This window comes from Carettochelys insculpta, chromosome 22 (genome assembly GCF_033958435.1).
Source record: "Carettochelys insculpta isolate YL-2023 chromosome 22, ASM3395843v1, whole genome shotgun sequence".
Lineage (NCBI taxonomy): Eukaryota > Metazoa > Chordata > Testudines > Carettochelyidae > Carettochelys > Carettochelys insculpta.
In genome coordinates, this window is record NC_134158.1 from 18742328 (window position 1) to 18766186 (window position 23859).

Sequence of the window (23859 nt, forward strand, 5' to 3'; positions counted from 1 at the left end):
GTGATACCGCAGGAGGGTCGGGGGGACCCCAAGGTAGAGGGAGGAAAGGGGTGTAGAGAGACTAAGACAGGTGGAACAGAGAAGCCAGGGAAAGACAAGGAGGCAGCAGAAGAGCAGAGCCAGAGTCATGTACCTGCTTGTCAGAGGGATGTGCTCAGGGCTAACAAGGCACCTGAGAAATCTTTTTCCAACCCACTTAAACCCCACTGGAGCATTTGCACAGCTTTAGCCCAGGGCAGCCACCCATTGGCCCCAGCACCTTCCTTCCTCCCAGCTAGGTTGTCTGTCTTCATGTGGTTCTTGGCTGGTGTGAAAGGATGTCTTTGGTTGGCAGTGAATTGCTGATTGTAGCACTCGGTGATAAGAGTGGGAGGTGAGAATTGAGGGCCTTCTCCCCCTGCAGAAACCCCATGGGCTGATGGAGAATCTCCACTAGCTGCCAGCAGTATGGGGGCTATGACACACAGCTACATAGTACTGATTGCAGCACATACAGTGCTCTTCTTGCCCCCATCCCAGATCCTGGGAAATTCAGTGTGGTAGTGCTGTGTTTCCTGCTGATTCACAGTGAAACTCCTGCAGGGCTTCACGGACGCAGAAGCCACTGCCCTTGGCAGCCCTTCCCTGTTCTAACACCCCCGTCCCCCTCTAGCTGCAGCTGGAGGAGCAGCTGGTGTCCAGCCAACTGAAACACTGGCGCCTGGACCAGCTCCCTGGCTGACAGCAGGATGAGACCTGCCCCGCCTGCAGCACTGGCAGCTGGGAGAAGGTGCCAGGGGGCCTGGTGGAGGCAGGATCCATAGGGAAGCAATGAATGGGAAATCTGAGACAGGCCCCACGTCACTGCTGCCTGGTGCCTCCCATAACTAATGAGTCTGGGGGAGGGGAAATGAGGGGGGGGTTTGATCCAGTTCCTAGCCAGGTATCTCCACCTCAGAACCCATCTGCCCAGTGGCTCCTTTCCTGAGTTGATAATTTCCACACCCACCTGGCACTTGCAGTGACTGAGCCGTCGCCTGTGATTTGTTTTAGAAGCTGCACCCTCCCCATGCATACAAGATGACACAAATAACCCCAGGTGCAGCTGAGAGAGCGGGGCCAGCAGAACTAGCTGTGGATTCAGGGTGCCTAAGGAGCTGGTATGGCTGGATGGGAGAAAGAGGGGCATTGTTTGTGCTTGCTGGAGAAAGTCTGGATTAGAAAGATACTGCAGAAGGGAGAGTGGGCAGGTGGATAGATATGGGGGTGGGAAGGATGGAGGGGTGGATGCAGCAGAGAGAAGGGTGGGTAGGTAGACTGCAGGGGAAAAGGGGAAAGGTCAGACAAATCAGACTAAAATTATCGTTGTGATGTGTGCTGTGAAGGAATAGACAGATCCACTGGATGGGAGACGGGAGCGAGAGTTAGATATTGCAGGTAGAAAGATGAAGGGGAAATTGATACTGTGAAGGGAAAGATAGAAGGGGGAAAAAATCCCAGCTAGCGACTAAAAATAGACCCAGTTTGAGAGAATCTGTGCAGTGGCTGGTAGGCAAGCTAGCCCAGACCCCCCAGCTGGCAGGTTCCTAACCAGGGACAAGGGCAGGCCACAGCTGGCAGGGGATTGCAGAATGGTGGAAGGCTGGGGGTCAGGGGATCTATTCCTCCACCACCACTCTCCCATTTCAGGCTGGAGTCCTGCAGGGCCAAGGTCCAGAAGGCCACGCAGGCCCCACAGGCTTCGGCTGCTACCTAGCTGTGGAGATCAGGGTGCAGAGAAGCCGGGAGGCTAAGCAGCTGGTGTTCAGAGCCTAGGAGTGGTGGATGTGGAGGGGCCTGAAAAACTGGTACTGGGATTTTCACTGCCCCCCCCCACATAGTTGTGGCTTGTTTGGGCTCTTAGAAGGCTCGGCCTGGGGCATGATGGGCAGACAGGTGTAGTGGGGGTATCTGGAAAGGGGCATGGGGGGTTGGGAAGGGAAGTGAGGTTAGGGGTGGGATGAGGGTACCAGTGGGTGGAGGTGCTCGGTGGTGATGGGGAATGTTGTTGTGGTGGGGGTTGCCAGGGAGGGGGAGGGATGGAGGGAAGGGGGTGGTGGGTTGCCACTGGCCATTGTCTGCTGGGTGGGAGGGTGTTGCAGGGATGTTGAAAAGGGGGAGTGAAGAAAGGGGTGGTGTGGGTCCTTTGGGGGAGGCAGCACTGGGGAGGGTCCAATGGATCACAAACAGGGCCACCAGTGGCAGAAGTTTCCCAGGCTGTGGAGTAGCAGTATCTTTGGGGCTGTTTCCTTAGAGCCCATCAAAGCCAGGTAGAAGAGCCCGTGGGCGATGGGTGACACCCCTCGTCGCAGGCACATAGGCCTCACGCCCCTGCTTGGGAGGAGGCAGAGAAAAAGGCTGACACACACACACACACACATCCAATGGTGCCTGAACCAATTCACAAAGAAAAAAATGTGCTTTATGACCAAAGCCGAGAGCCAGGCGGCCTGGAGCTCAAGACGTACAAATGCTGCACTGTACTCCATAGGTCTCTGGTCTGAGCCTATCTGGTGACAGCTACGTTTGCATTGATCCCCCTCATGTTGCCTCTGCGAAGGTAACTCCCCGTTCGGGTGCCCGAGGGTGGGGGTTAGAATGGGGCCGTTCCCCAGTGGTGCACCAGACTCTCCGGGGTGTGAATAGCAAAGCCCCGGGGACCGGACCAGAGGGCACGCCCCGGCCCTGGGCCCCAAGGGGGCACGGGTGGAGCTGCGGCTGATGGCCTCCCCACCCCCGACCCCGTGCTCGGCTCCATCTTGGGAGGGGCCACAAAATAGCCCAAAGCTAATAATAGTCCTGCTCCTCCATGCTATTAGCATAAGGGCGTGGCTAGACGCGAAGGGGGTGGGACCCGGGAGCAGGAGGCGTGGCCAATGACGATATGGGCGTGGCATTAGGACCGCGGGTGGGGTCATAATTGAGGGGGGCGTGGCACGAGAAGCAGGAGGCGCGGCCAATATATGAATAGAAAGGGGTGTGGCCTTATAGAAATTGCCTAGTGGGCGTGGTCAAAGGCTTCAGGGGCGAGGCAAAACGGGAGAGTCCGTTGCTATGTTAATCTGGGCGGGGCCTCATTTAAGGGGAAGGGTCTTGTGTGTCATGTGATATCCTGGGCTCCGCCCATCCACTGGGTCGGTCCATCTGCTTGGTTGGGTGGCCTGCTTCGGGCTGCTCCATTTTTGAAAAGGGAGTTTCTATTCCCCTCTCCTCCACCCTCAGGTGCAGTGGTCTGGATCGGCTTGGCCCCACCCCTCAGTCCAGCGCTTGGTTCCAGCCCCGTCCCCCCCACTCTCCCCTTAACATGGCCCGCTCCAATTTTTACGCATTGCAGGTAAGCATTGACCAATCGACGCCGCGCTTTTATCCCGACGCGGCCGTTGAACCAATCAGAAGGTGCAACACATGAGTTTCGTCACCATCCTGTGTCCCTGCGCGGAGAAAGAAAAGAGTCCCGGGGTCGGGGCGTCGCGAATGGGCCGGGCCTATTCGGCGAGCACCTCCCCTTTCCCTGCTCAGCTGCAGCCGACTGGGGGCGGGGCCAGGCTGGCGGGTGCTTGGCGGAAGGATCCTGCAGCGGGGTATGTGAAGCGGTTAGCGAGTCCCGTCTGCTGTTGGTGGTTCCCTCCCTCCCCCAACCACCGCTGCCGCCGCCTGGAGACTTCTGCCGCCGCGAGCCGGACCCCGCCATGGTGAGGGGGGGCCGGAGGGGGGCTTGGGGTGCAGCTGGGCCCTGGCGGGGGGCTTAAGCGGGCCTGTGGGGGGGGCCGAGGGGGCTGACTGCGTGGGGGGGCCGGGGGTTGAGGGCGGGAGATGGGCTGGGAGGGGGTGGGGTGTTTGGAGGGCAGCGTTGAGTGGGGGTGGCGGGGGGGTAGAACAGGGCCTGGTGGGTGGGCCGGGGGCTGTCGGGTGAGGGGCGTTAGTGGGGGGCTGGGTAGGGTGCGGGGTTGGGAAATGTGGGGGGTTGGGGGTGAGGGTTAGGGAGTGGGGGGGGCTGGAAAGGGCTGGGTTGAGTGCGCGAGGTGGGGGCGTAGGACAGGGGCCGGTGGGTGGGCTGGGGGTGTCTGGTGGAGTTGGGTTGAGTGGGGGGTAGGAAATGGGGGGGGGGCGATTGAAGGGGTTGAGTGGGGTGTTGGGAAGTGGCCATGGGGGTGGGGCATGAGGATTAGGAAAAGTGGGGTGGGGTTTGGCCAGGACTGGGTTGAGTGTGGGGAGGAAGTGGGGAGGGGGTTAGGAAAAGTGAGGGGTTGGTAAGGAGAAGCTGTTTAGGGCATTGGGGTTGTCGAGGAGGAAGGTGCTGTCTGCTGGGGGGGGGGTGGATGCAGGTGGTTGGAGGAGGGCCCTGGGGGTGTTGAGGTGGGGTGAGAGTTTCTGGTTGTGTCAGGAAGTTGGAGGGGGGACACTGGAGGTGGGGGGAGGGAGGGTGACTTGGGGGTGCGCCAGTGGAAAAGTTAAGGGTTTGACTATGCAGTGAGAGGGTGGAGTTGAGGCGGCAGGAGGAGGGTCTTACCGGTTAGGCTTGGGTGTGGGACAGGAAGGAGATGGGCAGGCTGGGCTGTGTGTTGTAGTGATATAGGGGATGTTAAACGTAGCCTGTGGAGAAGCTGGCGGGTGAGTTGGGGCGTGGGTGGGCAGCACTCAAGGGGGGGTGTTAAGGAGACAGAAGGGTTGCAGTGTGGCTGGGGCTGTGGAGGGGGAAGATCTGGGGCATTAGCAGGTCTTAATAGGGTGGGTTGGTGACAGGTGCTGATAAGGAGGTTTGAGAGACAAGCTTAGGAGGTCTGGATCTGTGAAGCTTGGAGATATAGTGGGATAGTGACTGAGTGAAAGCTCTCTGGCTCGGGATTGGGGGAAATGGTTTGGAGGGTATGTGAGCTTAGATGGGGAGTGGGGAGCTAGGATGGCTCAGGGTTGTGGGAGTGTTGGATGGGAGTGAAACACTTGGAGTAAGTGAAGATGAGGGTTTTTAGGTAAATGTGGGGTGGGAAGGAGCTCAGAGGGACTGGGGTTTGAGAGATAGGAACTAGGATTAGGAGGTGGATACAGTGGGGGATAACTGGGGCCTCCTCAGTGTGGGCTACATGAGGTAGAGGTTTGATGGAAGAACTGCATGAGCTGAAAAACAGGAGAGGCAGATTGTGGGGTCAGCAGTGATATCTTGGTGGAAGAGGGCTGCAGGCTTGGGAGTTCTTACAGCTGGTGATATCCGTGTGTGGTTGGTGGAGACGGTCTTGGTGGGAAGGGCCTTGAGAACTAGCATGAGGGTACAGGAGACTTTTGCTGAGGTTCTCAGGATTGGTGAAGGGGGGTGGGTCTGAAGTGGGGAGGGTTGGAGAGGGAGGGATCATTGGGATTTGGAACCAGTGCGTCACTGAAGTGCCCTGGAGCTGGGTCGTGAGAGAATGTGACCTTGGCATGTGTTGGAGACAGCGTTTGGGAGTTCAGTAACCTAGAGCTTGGAGGTTGGAGCAAACCAGGGGCTCCTGTACCCTACAGCTGGCAGTGCCACTGTCAGCTGCTACAGGGCAGGGTACAAGGAACTAAGTGGGCAGGTAGTAGGAGAGGGGAGATTTGTTGGCAGTGGGAGTGCTGAGTGGAGAACGTGAAGCTGCAGTGGGTGATTCAGCATGAGTAGGGAGTAGAGCTAGGCTGAGGAGGAGAGAGATTGCTACCTGAACAGGCTCTAGGAAGGGAAACCTGGGGAGCAAGCCAGTTAAAGTTCACCTGGTGGGGAAAAGGAGGGAGAGGGTGGAGGGCTGCTTTTTGGGGAGGAGGGAAGTTGGGAACCTGAGCTCCCGCTGGATGGCAGATCCTGATGTGCTCTCCATGCCAGCAATTGTGCCACTTTGAGCTCTGGCCTTTGGTCTTTTGCCTTGTGAGGGTTCAGGGCCCAGCATGATCAAAACAGTGCTAGGACAGAGGAATAGACCCTCTAGCCCGTTCTACTGAATGGCAACTACCGAGGGACCCATCCCCTGTCATCTAGTCCTAGCTTCTGGAACACATGGTTGCATCCCTGCACGCTTGGTTAATAGCTATTGATGGACGTGTTGGCCATTTACTCTTTTTTTAAACACAGGTTGTATTTTTGGCTTTCACAGCATCCCTAGGCGATGAGTTCCACAGATTGACTCTGCTTTCTGTGAAGTACTTCCTTTTGTTTTCAGCTTCCTGCCTATTAGGCTATATCTATGCTAGAAGCATCTGTCAGCGGAAGTTACTGTCGACTGAGTAATCTCGACAGAACCTCTGTCAACAGATTGCATCTACGTGCAACTTGCTCTGTTGACAGAGAACTGCCAGATTGCACTGCCTGCTGGTGCCAGAAAGGAGAAGGGCAGCTGTGCAAAGAGGGCTGTCAGGCACCAGAAGCCCTCTCTGTCAACAGAAGAGGCTACACTGCACTTCTGTCAACAGTACTCTGTGTAGAGATTATGCCTCAAATTTTTGAGGAATAATACTGTCGAGGCAAATGCAGAGTTTTGTCAAGACTTTGTAGACAGACTGCTTTACATGTGTAGACACTCCCTGAGTTATGTTGACGGAAGGCTCTTTCTGTCAACAAAACTCTGTAGTGTAGACCCAGCCTTAATGTCATTGGGTTACTCTTAGTTCTTAAGTGAATAGGTAAATAACACCTCCTTTGCCTCTTTCTCTACAGCAGTTGTTTTATATAACTGTATCATATCCCCCTTAGTCCTTCCTTTTCCAGGCTTCTTAGCTGCTGCTCATATAGAAGCTGTTTCATACACTTACGCAGCTTTGTTGCCCATCTCTGTACCTTTTCCACTTCTGCTATCTTTTTTGATCTGAGGCTACTGGAATTGTTCATAGTCTTCAAGGTGTGGGTATACTGTGCCTTTATATAGTGGCATTATATTTACAGTTATCTATCCCTTTCCTAGTGCTCTTGACATCTATCTGCTTTTTTGATGGCTGCTGGACATTGAGTGGCCGTTTTCAGAGAACTGTCCTATGACTGAGTGGTAACAGCTAATTTAGACCCTATCACTTTATATGTAAAGTTAGGATTTTGTAGACTGTATGCATTATTTTGCATTTATCTGCCATTTTGTTGCCTAGTCACCCAGTTTTGTGAGATCCCTTTGTCTCTTCATGGTCTGCTTTGGACTTGAGTAACTTTGCATCATTTGTGAACTTTGCCAGCTCACTGTTCTTCCCTTTTTTCATATTGTTCATGAATATGCTGAACAGCGCAGGTCCCAGTACAGACTCTTGGAGGGACAGCACTGTTTACGTTGCACCAGTCCATAAAATGGACCGACCCTTTGTTTCCTATCTTTTAACCAGTTACAGATCCACAAGAACACCACCTCTCTCATCCCATGACATCTTGCTTTGCTTAAGAGCCTTTGGCAGGGAACCTTGTCAAAGACTTCCTTGAATGTCCATGTGCACTGGGTCTACTGGATCACTCTTCTCTGTGCATTTCACGCCTCGAAGAATTCTAATAGATTGGGAGGCATGATTTCCCAAAGTAGTTACCTAATCAGCCCTTTTTCTTCAATGGGCTGCTGCAAGATCTTTTCTTTTCCCTCATACCCTCCAAATTCTCTAACCTCTTCCTGCTACTGCAGGACTGAATGATGCTTCCAGTACTGGACAGCTGTGTAAATAACCTCCCACCTCTGGGTGGAAATGCCTCATATCCCAAGCCCTAGGGAAGGAGTGACTTCCTCCTCCACAAACTACCATCAGCTGTGTGGCCAGATGGCTGCCTTCCCCCATCTCAGTTGGCTGAGATGAATTCATTAGGCAGGAATATTTCTTTGTTCACTGCTGTCTCGTTAAATCTGTTTCCAGAACACCTTGCACTTGAGCTATCTAGAGAGTCTCAAAAGATGTGCCTGTCTCTTCTGCAGTGCCTTAGCTATGATACCCAGTAGGTCAGGCGAGAGTGATACTGAAACTGCCAGGGAGGTTAGGGAGGCCAAATGGATCTGCCTGAGTTGGAATGGGGCCAGGAGGCTGGGGCTAGCATGCAGTCTCCTGTGGAAAATGCCCTGGGATTTTTTTAAGGGTGGGAAACTGATGTCCACAGCCTCCGCTGCAGATAACTCTGCCAGCTCAATGCCTGTGTGGTGTCAGAAATCTCCATCGCTGCTTCGTATCTTCCCTGCATTCAGCAAAGGAGATCTGACAGAAGCTCGGTCTGAGGTTGGGTGGCCCCAGAATTCGATTTGGCTTTGGGGAGCGCTGGCCCTTAAGCTAGTCAGCAAAGATGAAAATGACAAATGCCCTTTGCCAGCCTGCTGGTGTGCACTCCTGGCAGCAGATGGAATTGGACTGAGATCGGAGCCACTTGGTCCTGTAGCTGATTCTCCATCTCGCATACGAATGCCCTCATTCGACTCATGCTGGGAGCTGATGCCACCCTCGGCGCCCCCTGTGGCTTGGAAAACGACTGCTTTGCATCCTCCTTTCACTCAGTTTTAGAATGATTCTATTGTGTTGATTCCTGCCCTGGCTGGCTGCCAGGCTGCTGCTTTCCTAGTGGTGCTGCTCCATGAACGCTACACTGGGGCTTTCTGCGGCAAGACGTTATCTGGACCAGGGCACCACTGTCCTGAGGGTGGCTCGGCTGCCAGAGACCACACTCTAGCTGTTAATTTGACACCGAAGGCACCCAGATGCTCTGGTGATGGGTTACAATATGGAGCCCTAATTGCTCTGCTCTAGCCTCTGCTGAAACCTCAGTGCCGCGTGCCGCCAGACACTGTGCCATTCTCCCTTCAGGGCTTCTAGGGATTGTCACAATGGAACCTCATTAACATCACGTGGCTGCCCGTGGTGCTGCAGTTTCCAAAACTTCAAGCAAAGCTTTAGGTCCATACAGACACGTGCTGAAATCCTATTGACCCGGCTTGTGACAGGAGCTTCTTTGTAAACCCTGCCTTTGGGAACTGCGGAGCTTTAGAGTTCTTTAATCCCGATTCTGGCATGTGCGGCTCAACCAAGTGCTCGTTCGAAGGCAGCCCTGCTGACCTTACTGCCGTTCTGTGGTTGTCCAAGGCACTCCAGCAGGGAGCCCCCGGGTCCTTGAGCATCCTTGCAGCCTCAGGAAGCCCGGTGAGGCTGTTTGGTAACATAATATGCTGCCCTTCCACAATGCCTCGCCTCGGTCCTCTGTATAAACACTACTGAACTAAGGCCTCTGAGGCAGAGAATGGCCCCATCTCACCACAGGCAAAAAATAAGCTCTTGCAATCTGCAGTGGAACTGGAAATAAAGCCAAAGAGTCCTGGCATGCTGATGCTCTGGCTGTGACAATGGCTGGGGGTTCAGCCACCACCCTGGAGTAGCACCTGCCCCCCTCACCTCCATGCTGAGGAGCTGCAGCAGCTAAAGTGGGCCCTGGGAAGCAGAAGCCTTTTAGGAATGATCCCAGTTTCTGGTAGGGAGATCCAGAACTGGATAGGCCGTGGGGAGCTCATGTTGCCCTTGCTCTAGAGATAGTACTCTCCTAGCAGGTGGTGTCCCGAGCTTCTGTTCCCCAGAAGCTGAGAGTGAGCGGGAAGGAGGGAGATGACTTGGTGCTTGTCTGGTCCGTTCATTCCTCCGGGGTTCTTGGTGTTGACAGGGCACTGGGTGTGATGGTCCTTTGGCCTGACCCATGTATGGCTGAACTTGCTTCACCACCTGAAGTGGGGCAGGGGCAGTGTTGGGCAGGCCTGTCAGTCCAGGACCTCCTGCCAAGCTGCCTTTTAGCTGTAGTGACAACCGCCCATTTCCATGCCCTTGTGACTAACTTCTCTCTGCTCCTTTTAGGCTGACCAGCTGACTGAGGAGCAGATAGCAGGTAAGTCCCAAACTGCTCCTTCTCCGGCCGAGGGTTTGGGCACGCCGTGTCTAGCAGGCAAAGTCTCTGCACTGCTGGGATTGACCCCGGGCCCAGATTTTAGAAGAACGGGGAGGAAACCTAGTATGCACAGTCCAGTTCATCACCTCTAATACCCACTGCAGCTACTGGTAATGCTGGGGTGTTGGGACAAAACCAGCCAGGAGCTTCCAGTCTAAATCCAGGGGATCTCACTGCAGATGCTGCCAGTGGGATGTGCAGATGATAGCTTCTAGGGGGGTGGCCCACGTGGCGAGCCATACTCCTTACAGCTGCAGGGCAGAGCATGCTTCAAGGCGTAAGTCAGCTCTGCAACTGCCATGTCTTCACGCTCCTGGCTGCGGCTTTTGCAGTCCCTCTTCTGGAGCTCACCTTTGGTGTGGAGCCAAGCAGTTGCTGATGGCAGGAACAGTGGGGTCCTGCCACTGGGGCTGGAGCACAATGGGCAGCCAGGAAAAGAGATTCTACTCTAATGCCCATCTTGAATGTGACTCCAGAGCCCGCAGGATTCTGGCCTCTGAGCCATGGGGAGTTGGAGACCTGTTTTGAGACTGAAAGCTGCAGTCAGCTTATGGAGATGATCAGAATACTGTAAGGTTGGCTCTTGTCTTTCCTTAAGGCATCTTTTCCTGGGCCAGCTTTGTAGCAGGCTTTCAGCCTATGGCTGAGGCTGCTGGATGCCCCTGCCACAGCCTTCAGCCATCTGGGTTTGGGGCGACATGATTAGTGTCAGTCACAGACTTAATTTGCTGGAAAGTTCAAAGCTAGCCCCTGGGGGGAACGCCAGGGTGGGATCTAGCAGGGGAGCTGCATCTGGGGAATGGGATGGACACAGGAACGCTTGTTTGGAACCCACAATATCAAGTTATCGTGATGGAAACAACCCGCTAGCTGATGCCCTGTGGCCCTGCTTTTAGCTTCTTGCCGTCCAATAGCTTCTAGGTCTCTAAGCATCCTTAGAGTGGGGCCAGCGTAGGAATCACCAGGCTGGGGGTCATCTCATCCCATTCCTGGCAGTGGCCCCTGCTCAAGCTAGCTACTTCACCCTCTTACAGAGGTTCAGCAGTGACCGATTTCCCCCTAGGGGCAGGCTTGTCTTGGAAAGCAGTGGCACATGAATAGGAAGCTCAGGTCTAAGATAACCTGGTATTCTGCTTCTGCACAGCTGCTGATTGGGCTGGGTCTGTCTCATGAGTCACTTGCATGGTTCCAGATAGCAGCTCTGCTCTGGAGAGGCCTTGTTAACTGAAGCATGGATGGTTTTTCCCCTCAGAGTTCAAGGAGGCTTTCTCCCTCTTTGACAAGGATGGGGATGGCACCATCACCACCAAGGAGCTTGGGACGGTGATGAGGTCCCTGGGCCAGAACCCCACTGAAGCCGAACTGCAGGACATGATCAACGAGGTTGATGCAGATGGTGAGTCTGAGGGGCGTTGAGCGGCTGAGGGCAGCCTGCCTGGAGGGGAGTGGAATGGGGCAGCGGGGGATGATCAGGCATTCCCGAGATGATCTGTGAGGTGTCCCAAGTGCTCCACATGACTCCTGCATCCTGGTTTGTCCCAGCTGGGTTGTTCAGCCCAGCATCAGGCTCCATGGGCAGCTGTTCCTAGAAACCACTGCCCAGGCTGTGCTTCAAAGCCAAGTGAGGCTGGTGCTTGCTGCTGGCTGCTTGCTGCCATTCCCAAGGACTTCAGGCCACATCGAGTGGTGCCAGCGCACTGGCAGCCGCAGCGGAGAGGTCCTGGATTGAACAGCTCATGGGCCCAAACTTCTGTCCTGCTCTTATGTGCAGGTCCCTCCAGACCTGCGCTGTCCCTGGCACAGCCAGCTAATGTCCTTCCCTTCCTCTTCCATCCCACAATGCCCTGCCTTAGCAAATCAGCAGCCCACTAGTCCCCTTCACTGAAGAGCAACCATTCGTTCCAGGGAACGGCACCATTGACTTCCCAGAATTCCTGACCATGATGGCGAGGAAGATGAAGGATACAGACAGCGAGGAAGAGATCAGGGAGGCGTTCCGGGTCTTTGACAAGGTAAGTGCCTCGGGGGTGTGGGGAACAGTACCTTGTGGGTGCCAGCTACTTACCACTAGACACCCTCTTCACAAGTGCTCTCTGGGCTAGCACATATGGTGAGGGGAGATGGGGGGGAGCACAGATCTCTCCTATCGTATGAGCTAAGCCCCCTGCTCTGTTGTCCTCTGCCTGGCAGGATGGGAACGGCTACATCAGTGCGGCCGAGCTCCGTCACGTGATGACGAACCTGGGCGAGAAGCTGACCGATGAGGAAGTAGATGAGATGATACGAGAGGCCGACATCGACGGGGACGGGCAGGTCAATTACGAAGGTGAGTCAGGGATTGGACACCTCAGCAGCTGACAGTTTGTTGCTGTCAGTGGGCCCAGAAACCCGTACAGTCCCCGGTGTTGAGCACCATTGACCTGACCCAGGCTGGTGGTACAGTCCTGCCTCCTGAAAAATGCCCCAAGAGGTCTGCAGTTCCCGCACTTGTCGTGCAGGCTACGTGCCCAAAATTGGAGCACACCTGTAGCTCTCAGCTGCTGGATTCCACCCCAGAGGCAGCTGCATTTCTGCACTGAGTGCAGGTGCCAGAGAACTCAAGTGCTGAACTGGCATTTGGGACCACTAGCTGCTCACCCCAGCTCAGGCACTGGATGATCTTCAGCATGTTTTCTCTCCTCCTTGTGCCTGTCTTCATGTACCTCACCCTCATTAGGTTGCCCTTTTTTAAAGTGCTCTCAGCTCTGTTTAAAAAATAGCTTGTTGTATTGAGAGGCACATACTGACCCCTTGAATCTGTAGTGCTTAACTCTCCGGCCCCTGCTTCCAGACAGCTCTGAGCATGATGCTTTGCTGATCCTGAGCCCTTTGGGAAACAGTGGGCTGTCTGGCAGCCAAGCCCCCCTTTCCTCTACCCTGCCCCCTGTCCTGGAGGAGGATGGTGTTCATGTGATCCTGGCTTGCTGGTCTTACACCCGTCTCTCTCTTGCAGAGTTTGTGCAGATGATGACTGCAAAGTGAAGGCTCCGGGACGGGCGGCTGGCGATGCCCATTTTCCTTCAATACTTTTTTTCCAACACTCTCTCTCTACTTAAGTAACCTGGTTCTTTCAGCAAACTCCAGTCGGCTGTGGAATAAATTTGACTAAACAACAAAAAGTTAACTTTGCCCAAACTGCATGATTGTGCCCTTTCCTCTTCTCCTCCTTTCCATTTTCTCCCCAGCCCATCTCCCTGGTCCTAACCCAACCCCCCCTCCTACCCCCCAGAAATTTCAGCCTTGCTGATGTCTTTAGTTCCTGTGCGGGGTTTTGTTCTGCGGACTGAGCTGGCCGGTGTCCCAGCACGCCGATTTCACTATCCACGCGTCTGCGCGGAGAGAGCAAACTTTAACCGTGTTGCATGCGTCTGGCACTGTGGGTCTATGCATTCACCCCGCGGCCTCAGCGTCTCGCCCCTGGAAACGACGGGGTCGGCAGAAAGGGAAGCCTCTTGTCTCGTCGGGGGGGCGACCCCCCAAAGCGTAGTGAGAGTGGGTTCTGAGATCTTGGCGCGCCCTCCGGGGAAAAGATGGGGGAGGGTTGTAACAGCCCCAAACCAACAAAAGATTAAAACTAGAAATTGGCTCTTGACCAGTCATCCTAAAACCAGGCCTAGTTCTCCCTGCTCGTAGCCCTGTACAAACTGTAAATGTCCACGCCTGATTCCTAAGCAACATCTGATGCTCAGAGCTGCTGTGTACATACTGGTGCTAACCCATCCGGTCCCCACCCTGCGCGAGGCATGGCTGCTTTTTGATGGGCAAGAGTTAGCGGGTGGGAGGGGACTGTCGGCTAGGTGGGCGTCACCAGCGTTGCCCCTGTTCTACCTAGTGACCTGCCTTTGCTTTCTTGATGTCTGTGCTCTGGTTGCAAAGCCCTCCCCACCCCCTGCCTGTGCCTGGCCAACCTGCTGCGGAGAGCATGAGCTGCCACCTTGCTTCTCTTGATTTTTAATTTTGTAGACGTTTGGGGAAGGAGCGTGGTGCTCGGAAAAAACTGATTTTTTTTTTTTCACCCCCTCCCGGAAAGCAGGCACTTGGCATGCCCCATGGCAGAGCTGGCGATGCCCCTCTTCCCCCCCAGGTTGTGAGGGGAAGCCTGTGTGAAAGCCGGGGTGCGGGACTGGTGGAGCGAGGCTGTCTGAAAGCGGGCGATGTTGTGTTCAGTTCAAGCTGTGAAAATAAAACTATATCAATGTTTTCCAATAAAATACAGTGACTACCTGATTCTGGTGCTTTGTCTCCTTCCCCTCCTCCCGGATTTAATTCTGCCTCTCTCCTGCTGCCAAAATTCCCATCCTGGCTTGCTTCCTTTCCTGGCAGCCTGTTGGCCGGCTGGAAAGCCAGGAAAGCAGACGCACATGTGTACCAGCGAGGCCTGACCCACAGAAGCGACTGCTTACGTTTTTATTCCTGTGACTCCTGGTCTGAACTGGGACAGGAGGGAACCTCCTGATTAAACGTTTCAGTGAAGCTAGAGAGTCAGATTTTACCAGTGGTTCTGTGGCTGGGGGGCGTATAGAAAAAGGGCATTTGGCTGTGGTGCCCTTTTGGCCATGGGGCTGTAGTGTGGTGGTTTTCAAACATGAGCCTGTGAGGTGCGTGTGATCGTCTGTGCCCCTAGACTTACTCATTTAGCAACAGCTTCTAGAGGTTTCAAACCGGGGAGGAGTTCCCTGCAGGAGGCCATGGTGGAATCAACACTAGTACTGCAAAAGGCCAAGCCCAGTCCCTGCACTCATGGGAGGACCAAGCACCCTTTAGAGAGAGGTCAGTGCCCTTTCCGAGGCATCGTACTGAAATTTAACCTTTAGATCTCCATGTATGGTCTGAGTGCCAGTGATGCTTTTTCAAGTTTGGCTGGGGCCCTGCCTTCTTGGGAGTACTGCCCCACACTTCGGTGGGGACTCCAGGCCCATGTTGGGGCAGGGGCTCTGCTGCAGGGCTCTGGCCCCAGGCCTGTGCCACAGGGGGCTCTGCAGTGGGGCTCTGGCCCTATGCCACATTAGGAATCTAAACTTCCCTTGTTGCAGTTCAGGCCCATTGTTTTATCCCCTATCAGAGGTTAAGGGGAATGACTTTTCTCCCCCTTCCTTGTAACAACTTTTTTAGGTCCTTGAAACCTGTTACATCCCCTCAGCCTTCCCTCTTCTGAGCTCAACAACCCCTGTTCTTTCAATGGTCAGGTTTCTAGGTCTTTATTTTTGATGCTCTTTTCTAGACCTTCATTATGTCCATGTCTTTCCTGAAGTGTGGCTCCCAGAGCAGGACCCAACTCAATAGAGAGTTCAATCTGTGGACGTATGGAATAATTACACCTCTTGCTTACAATGTTCCTGTTAAGACGTTTGCTTTTTAGCAATAGCGTCGCACTGACTCATATTTACCTTGTGGTCCGTTCTGACCCCTAGGTCCCTTTCTGCACTAGTCCATCCTAGCCCGATGCTTCCCATTTTGTATGTCTGAAACCGATCCTACTTTCCAAGTGAAACACTTGGCATGTGACCTTGTTGAATTTCACCCTATGTATCTCAACCGTTTCTCCAGTTTGTCTGCATCATGTTGAATTCTAATCTTATCTTCCAAAGCCCTTGCAACCTTTCCCAGCTTATCTGCCAATGTTTTGTGAGTGCACTTGATGCTGATCATTACTTATCACCTTATTGTCTCCCAGAGATTTGTAAATGGATTTCTTTAGTTAAGGCTCCTTCATCTTTCCAGGCACAGAATTTAAACTGTAGTAGGGCTGTCATTTTTTGGATTGTCTTTACTTCCCTTTTTACAGATGAGCGCCATCTTTGCCCATATACTGATTCAAACTGGGGCGGTGTCCCGCTCAGGGGCTTGTGGAGGGCAACTATATTCTCCCACCTTCCGTGACTTTTCGACAATGATCGCTAATGGCTCACGTCTCTCTTAACTCCTTGAGTATTCTAGGATGACTTAGAGGCATCTCACTTTCCAAGTAACTTAACCTTTCCCTCTTTTAGGAACTTTTTCCTATTTCAGAACCTACCTCAACTTCTCAGCCTGTTTGGGGGGAGCATCTCCCCAGCCCAGGTGGCTTGCTGGTGTGTGTGTGGAGGGGGGGGGCAGGGCACCACCATGCCCTCCCTCTGCCCTGCTACCAAGGGTTGGCCTGAGCTGCTAGCAGCTCTGCTTTCCTCCCACCTGTTCCCTGAATGCCCCTCTGCCCTGCCAGTGGGAAAACTGCATCAAGTAAGATGGCTGTTACCCCTGTGTCTTTCTTGTGTACCCCTGCTGACAGCTCATCTCCCCCTGGCTTGAAACTCACTGCTTTGGTGGCTGTTTCAGCCTGGGGCAGATGTTGTGGGGGGTTGTGCGGTGGGCTCAAAGCTCAGCTTCCCGAGCTGCTGTGGTAACCTCTCCTGTCTCCACTCCCCTTTTCTAGTTTTGAGCCATGTGTCTGCTGCACCTAACCCTGCAGAATCCTGAGCCTGGGGGAGTCGAGGCTGAAGGCTGTGCGTGTCACAACCTGCCAGCCCTCCCTACTTCCTCCTCCGCCTTGTCCGTCACCTGAGCTCACGGCCTGCTGTGTCCTGCATCAACTCACCCATGGCCAAGCAGTGGTAGACCAGAAGCAGCCCTGAACCAGGGCCCTGTTCGGTGGCCTTTGGGTTGTGCTAAGATGCCAGCTGCTCTCTTGGGAAATTGCAGCTTCAGGCCTATGTTCTAATATTTTCCCATCTGTGAACGGAACAAATTTTATTCTGTGCACTGAGGCCTGTGCAAATGTGCACCACCAGAAACACAGCCGGAGTGGGTGCTGAGTACCCCACCCACCAGCTCTTCCCCTGTAGTACTGTCCACCAATGAGCCCTCTCAGTATTTTCCACCTGGGCTGGAATAAATGTTGTTCTGTGCATCTAGGCATAGGCTAATGTGCACCACTCAGAAATAGGTCCTGCTAATCAGCTGGGCAGCACCCAGGTCTCTCAGGGGCAGCTGCCCAAGCACTCAGCTTACAGGGGCCCTTCTGCTCACTGCCTTGAAACCCAATATGCCTTCCAGCCATGCGCCCGAGGCTGAGAATTACAAAGCCAGACTTGGGCACGTCCCCATCCAACCCTCCAGCTCACTTGCAACACCTGAATCTTTGCAAAGCTGCCTCTTGGGGCCCAGTCTCCCCTGGGTGCTGCCTTGCTGGCGGAAGTTGCTCTGGCCTGCTTGCCCCTTGCAGTGTTGTCAGCTGCGAGCATGAGGGCTGGATGTAGGGGTGGGGGGCGAAAATTGCATCCACCTTGATAGCCTGAAATGCAGCAGCCAGAGCCTCAGACTTGTCCCTTCTGTACAAGGAAAGCCCAGAGATGCAGTGACAGGCAGAGGGGACAGTGCGCTGGCTCTGCTAGCCTCTGGCAGCTGGCCTGAGTTTGGCAGGAAGACAATCCCTCCAGGGGACTTTCCGGGGGGCGGGGGGCGCGGGGGCGGAAGGTTTAGCTCCAGCATCTGCTTTCTATGAGCATCTCTGCTGGTCCAGGTGCCTGGTGCTGCAATTACAAGGGGAGGACGCTGGAGGGAGGCAGCGACCACAGAAAGGGACCCAGCTGGCTAAGGGAGCTGGCCTGGGTGGGAAAGGCCAGGGCAGGTGGAGGGAGGTGAGAGGGCCCTCGCCTGGCAAGGGGCACAGACCCAAGGGCTGTCCTGGGGAATCCGGGCATCCCACGTGTGGCTAAGCTGAGCCCATAGTAGCCATAGGGCATGTGGAAGGCAGGAGGGGTGTAACCAGCTGGGCCCTCCCAGCCATGCCAGGGTCTGAGGCCCTAGGTCCCAATCCCCACCCCTGAGCCAGCCAGGCCACAGCTCTGGGGCTGGATCAGAGCCAGGGACTGCATGAAGGGGCAGGCGTGTGCATGCGAACCCACACACACACACACACACGTGCAACCTGTGCTGGAGTGTGTGACACAGGTCAGCCCCACTGGCCCCTGGGCAGGATTTACCCATGGGCACTGCAGGCCGGAGCTGGACACAGTTTGCACCCTTGCGGGTGGGTCCTGGGGCAGGCCAGCGTGCTGGGGAGCAGGGGTGTGAATCTGCAGCCCCCTCTCTGCCTCGGGGGACAGGGGGATGCCTTGGCTCCATGTCTCTCCTGCCGGGGTCACAGCTGGCCTCCCCCAGCCAGGGCTCGGCCGGGGAGCGGGCGCTGGGGAGGTCAGTCCCGGCATCCCCAGTAGTCAGGCTGCAGGGGCAGAGCTGTGGGGGGTGTTTGTAGACACCCCACCTGGAGGGGGGAGACATAGTAGAGCCCTGCCAAGCCTCAGGTATCTGCTTTACAGCCCCAGGTAGCCCCAGCTGCAGCTATGGAGGTAGATCTCTGCACAGGGCTCCAGACACAAGAGCTGGGCCCAGGGGAGGGGTTTGGGGCATCTGCCGCTGGCTGGCTGACAGAGCAGGGTACAGGGGTGGGGGGGGTCCAGACCTGGGGCTATGGGGGGGAGGGCAGGAAACCGCTGCCCAGCCAGCAGATCCTGCTCTCTGCTGGGGTCATCAGAAGGCCCCAGGCCATGGGCAGAGGGAACAGCTCAGCCTGGGGTTGCAAGAGTCATGCTGGCCAGTCTGTGCCCCTGGCTCTGCCCCCCCAGCCTGGTTTGGGGAGGGCGTCCCCCTTTCAGGCTATGGCAGCCACTGGGAGGTGGCGATGGGGGTGCCTGGGAGTCAGGACTCCTGGGTTCACGCCCTGGCCCAGGGGCGGGGGACTGGTGGGTGAGTTGGCAGGGGTGTGAGGGGGACAGCAGGAGATGGGAGGTGGCTGGGAGTCAGGTCTCCCAAGGTCTCTTCCCAGCTCAGGGAACCATTGGTGTCCCAGGGTTGCAGGGGCTGGGGTGGGGGTGAGCCCCAGGACTCCTGGGTTCTAGCCCAGGGCTGGGAGGTGGGTGACTAGCGGCCAGTGGCTCGAGGGGCCAAGGCTGGATGGACTCCCCCTGCCCCCGCCACATGCATCATGTCTGAGCTCCTGCTGATCGCAGGCCAACCACGTGCCCGCTAACCTCATCAGCCGAAATGAGACCAGGAGGGGCCCCGGCCAGGGAGCCAGGCGACCCCAGCACAGCGGTGGGGAACCAGAGGCACAGACTGGGGAAATGAGGACGCCTCCCCGGGAAGCTATGGCAAAGCTTGAAGCAGCCCCCAGGAGTCCTGGCTCCCAGCCCCACCCCCAACCTACTAGACCCCACTCCCCTCCCAGGGCTGGGGCTCGAAACAGGAATCCACAAAGCAAAGATGCTGGTTTCCTGCCCCCTTGCACAGCAGAGAACTGGCCCTGCATGCCCCAGTCACAGCCCCTGGCCCAGACCCGGCCTGTGCAATGGCTGATGCCACGGGCCCTGCCCTGCGCTCCCGTGAGGCCATCCAGAGGTTGCAGGGCGGAACATCCTGGCAACCAGCCGGGCACCGAATTAAATAGACACGTTCACACATCAGCCCCAGGCACTGCTGGCCAGGCTTGTTGCCAGGTGCTTTGCAGGTTGGAGTGGGGGGGGGGTCTAGTGGTTAAAGCAGGCAAGGTGCAGCCGGGGGGGCGGGGGCTGGTTCCCGCTCGGCCACTGTCAAATTTCCTTGCTACCCTGTGCCTCAGTTTCCCCAGTGTGAGCAGAGCTGTTTTTCCCATGCCACCAGCTCCATGGCTGGGTTGACAGGGGCCAGGGTGGGGGGGCTGTTAAGGGACAGAGCAGCTCAGCTTCAATCTGCCTGGGCATGTGGACGGGTGCACCTGACCCCCCATAGCATGTTATTTCCATCGCTCAGCCCACCCCCAACCCAGGCTGACAAATGTAAACAGCTGTCAATGGCCTCCATGGCCGCGCGGGCAGACAAGAGCCAGGCACGGGGCTGTGGCAGCTTCGCCCACGTGGCTCTGCCGGTGCATCCGTCCTAACCCCCAGCTTTCCCGCCCCCCCGCCACCGCTAGGCCAGGCCCGGGCTCCCCAAGCGCTGGTGACCCCCCCGCCCCATTGCTCAGCCTCAGCCTCCTGGAGCTCTGCCAGCGTCCCTCACAGCCTCTGCTACCCCAGCCCTGGCGTGCCACCGCTGGGCCTGCTCATCTTTTTCCAGAGAACCACACGCTGAGGGGTGCGGGGGGGGGGGGGGGCAGGTCAGCACCCGGCAGCTCTCCTGGGCAGCCCCAAGAGCTCAGCTAACAGGGCCGCCCCCCCCCCCCCCCACATGTGCCATACCCCCCCCCCCCCCCCCCCATAAGCCCCTCACCCCTGGTCCTCTCTGGGCTTTGCACCGCCCTTGCTTGGGCACGAGTCCCCAGGGGCCCTGTGCCCTGCTGAGCCGGCTGCTGGCCTGAAAAGGGAGGGACGTGCCGGCTGGTGCCCGGGTACACCGACGGCCGCTGCTTGATGCCGTGCAGAGCACTCCCTGGCCTGTGTTTATGCAGCCAGAGCCAGGTCACCGCAGGCACATTTTTCCATTGTGCCAAGTGGCTTGGCACCTGCTGGGACCTGGCCCTTAAAGCAACACCAGCCTGTTTCCTTCTGCCACCAGCTGACCTGGCTCCCAAACAGACCAAGCTCCAGCTCCGCATACAGTGGGGGCACGTGTCCCTTCTAACCCCCCCCCCCCACATCGCCTCTTGGGAGAGCCGCTCCCCATTGCAGCCCCACCTGCCCTGAGACTGGGGATCCTGTGGGAACGGTCCAGTGTTGGCTCCGCAGCCGGGGCTGGGGGGGGGGGGGGGGGGGGGCTTAAGTCTGAGTTGCACTGGGGCCCCCGCAGTACAGCATGAATGGAAATGGCCCCCCCCCCCAACTGCAAGCATCAGCCTCACCCCAAACCAGGGCTTCCCCAGCCTGTGTGGAGCAGGTGAAAGGGGCCTGCGCCCTGCTCCCTGCTCCAGGTGCAGGGGTGGGATTTGTGCTGTGGCTATTGGCTATTCTCTGCCCCCAAGGCCCATAGGGGGCAGATCTGGACCGTGGCTGAGCCATGCTGGCTATTCTCTGCCCCCCCCCCCCCCCGAGCCCGCCCAAGGCTCTTGGGGGGGGCGGGGGGGCGGAGGCAGGATGGGACTTTGCTGCGGGGTCCAGTGTCTTGGCCGCACAAAGGTTTGGGGGGGGGGGGGGGGGCGCTACAACCACCTGGCCACTCAGCTGGGGGAACTGGGCATTAGGCCCTCAGGTGCTGGGCCTGGTCCCCCAGGCAGCCCCTTTTGGACAGTGGGAGTCTAGCAGGAACCACAAGTGTGTCCGTCATTGCTGAGATTTGCCACGCGCCATCAGCCCCAGCCTGGTCACCCTGGGGGCTGCTCCCTCCCACCCCTCCTCCCTTTGCTTGTCTTGCAGTGCCGGGTTGGACCAGGCTCCTGTTGCCCGGCCTCACCTCCTGGAAGCCCACGGTGGGAGCAGCCAACCAGGCTAGAGTCAGGTGCCGCCCAGCACACCCCAGGCAGCATGCGTTTCTACTGGTGGTGCACATTGCTGCTGCCTCAGTGCATGTAACAAAATTTATTCCACCCATTGATGGGAAAAAAATTAAAAGGTCTCGCTGGGACCTGACACTGCAGTGCCCTGATCTCCATTGGGGGCTGGGCAGCACCTGACACAAGGGGGCCCTGCGCTGAACTGCTCTCAGCAGTGCCTGAGGCTCATGCTCAGCTGGGCTTGCCAGTGGTTCCAGTAACAGTTGCAAAGGAAATGTAAACAGGAAGGGCTGATGCAACCTGTTATGAAAGGAGCATTTGCCATCCAGGGCTGTCACAGCTCAGGCCTGTTACTGCACCATTATTTGCCCCTCCCCGGCCTGCCTCCCGCTCAGAGCCCTGGCCCTAAGGATAATGCATGTGGCTTCCTGCCACAAGTAACAGATCCAGGAGGGTTCCAGCTGGAATATCCATTTACCCCCTTTGCTCCCACTCTATTGGCAGGCCTGGCTCCCCTACACATGCACACTCAAACCCCTCCCCTGGGTGTAATGACAAAAGGACCCTCTCCTGGGGAGACTCCAGTGGCCGGGGGTGGGGGGGCGGAGGCTAAGCCAGAATTTAGAGCAGCTGTGTTGCAGGAACATCGGGAAGCATTGTGCTACTATCGGTGAGCCAGGCGAGGAGGTTCGCTCGGCTGGCCTCGTCGGGGGAGGGGGGGGGGGGCGCGGGTTAGAACTCAGACCCCAGCTGCAGCTTGAAAAATCCACCCCCACCAGCATCTGAGCTGAAGGTAAATCCCCATCAGCTGTTAGCATTATAGGGCTTATGACACACAGTTGTGAATCCATCATATAAAGGCAAATAGTCTCATGGGCTGCTGTGTCCTGGACCTTCTGCTTCCAGCTGCCTGCTCCAGGGTCATCGCCTTTGATGCTTCCTCACCTCTCTGGAAGTCTGTCTTATTTCTCAAGGTTTGAAAGAGCCTTTCTTGTGCTCAGAAGCAACACTACCTCTGTCTTGGCCCAGCAGCATGGAAAGGGTTAAACCCTTCCACAAGCCCCAGATCTTTTTCCAGGCTGTGATGGGTATTAAAGACACCCAGCAACGTTAATACAGACGTCTTTATTTGCCTGCCTAATAATAGCTCCTTCGATTATTAATTCGGAAGGAATGTCAGGCCCCACGTACGATCTTGCCCCCAACCCTCCCGGATTGGATTTTTCTCCATTCCTGGCTCCCACGGCAAGCAAACCGGCCCTGCTCAATTTCACTGTCTCTCCCGGATCAGCTTTCCTTTCAGGGAGCGAAGTCAGGGCAGCACTGATCATTAGCCACGTGTGAAAATGGTGCCCCCAAGGATCGTGCTCGTGCAATGCGGTGGGACTCATCCTGGCCATTCCTGGGCAGCACACGGTCTGTGGGCGTCTGGGACAGCTCGGCCTTGTCTGTTTGCTGCCAGAGAACACAAGAGTTTCGGCTCCTGAAAACTGAAAACTTTTGTCTCACTGAAGTCATGAGGTTCAACACAGGGAAACCACCTGGGTTAGACAGCAGCTCAGCCTAGCTCCCTGGTTTGCACCTCTTTTCATTGGTGGGTCTCTAAACATGGTCAAATGTCAGGACTTCCTCACTTAGAAGACTCACAACTGTGTTTCATAGGTCCTATAATGCTAACAGCTGATGGGGACTTTCCTTTGCCTCAGATGCTGTGGGCCCCCTGGGGTCCATGAACCACAGGATGAAAACAGGGGCCTAGATCAGTGGTTCTCAACCAGGGGTACGTGTAAAATCCCATTTAATTAGTTAACTGATTAAACTTTAACGTTAACCACTTAACCGATTAAACAGGAGGGATGTGGCCATAAGCTGGGCTGATGCCGTCCCCCCATCCTGGACGGAGGCCCTCTCCCCGGGCCAGTGTGGACTGGGGCTGGTCTGGCCATGCTCGAGCATCTTCCACAGGGCTGGAGCAGCCCCCCTACCCACAGGTGGAGGGTGGCTACTCCATCCCCCACTGGTTAACCATAAGCCTCATCTGTTTAGGGAGAGGCTTACTGGTTACCCGTTAGCATCCTATCATCAACACAGCTAGAGATCTGCTTAGTTTTTCAACAGGCTCCATTAAAAAGCCCTAGTCAAATTGGTACAAACTAAAATCTCATACAGACAATGACTTGGTTATACAACACTCTGTCCCATCTACTGAAATGTAAGGGCAATATTCCTGTTCCAATAGATTTCTTTCATTGCTCTGCCCAGTGTGGCTCAGATCCATACCTCAGTGGTGGGGTTCTTTGGGAAATAAAAGGCTTCATTTATAGGACTGCAGTTTTTCAAAAATACAGTGTTACGTTTATGAAGTTAATTTTTATTTCGGATTTCAAAGAATCATGGAATCCGAGGGCTGGAAGGGACCTCAGAAGGTCATCTAGTCCAGCCCCCTGCCCAAAGCAGGATCAACCCCCAACTAAATCATGCCAGCCAGGACCATGTCAAGATGGGACTTAAAAACCTCTAGGGATGGAGATTCTACCACCTC

General features: G+C 55.9%; 1 protein-coding gene across 1 annotated transcript; it reads left to right on the plus strand.

Annotated features, from left to right (window-relative positions):
• Positions 1-3572: 3572 nt before the first annotated feature.
• Positions 3573-14164, plus strand: CALM3 (calmodulin 3). Its single transcript, XM_075016305.1, has 6 exons — positions 3573-3710; positions 9808-9838; positions 11151-11294; positions 11804-11910; positions 12089-12224; positions 12891-14164. The coding sequence occupies exons 1-6, from the start codon at positions 3708-3710 to the stop codon at positions 12917-12919; spliced, it is 450 nt and encodes a 149-aa protein (XP_074872406.1). The 5' UTR covers positions 3573-3707; the 3' UTR covers positions 12920-14164.
• Positions 14165-23859: the final 9695 nt, after the last annotated feature.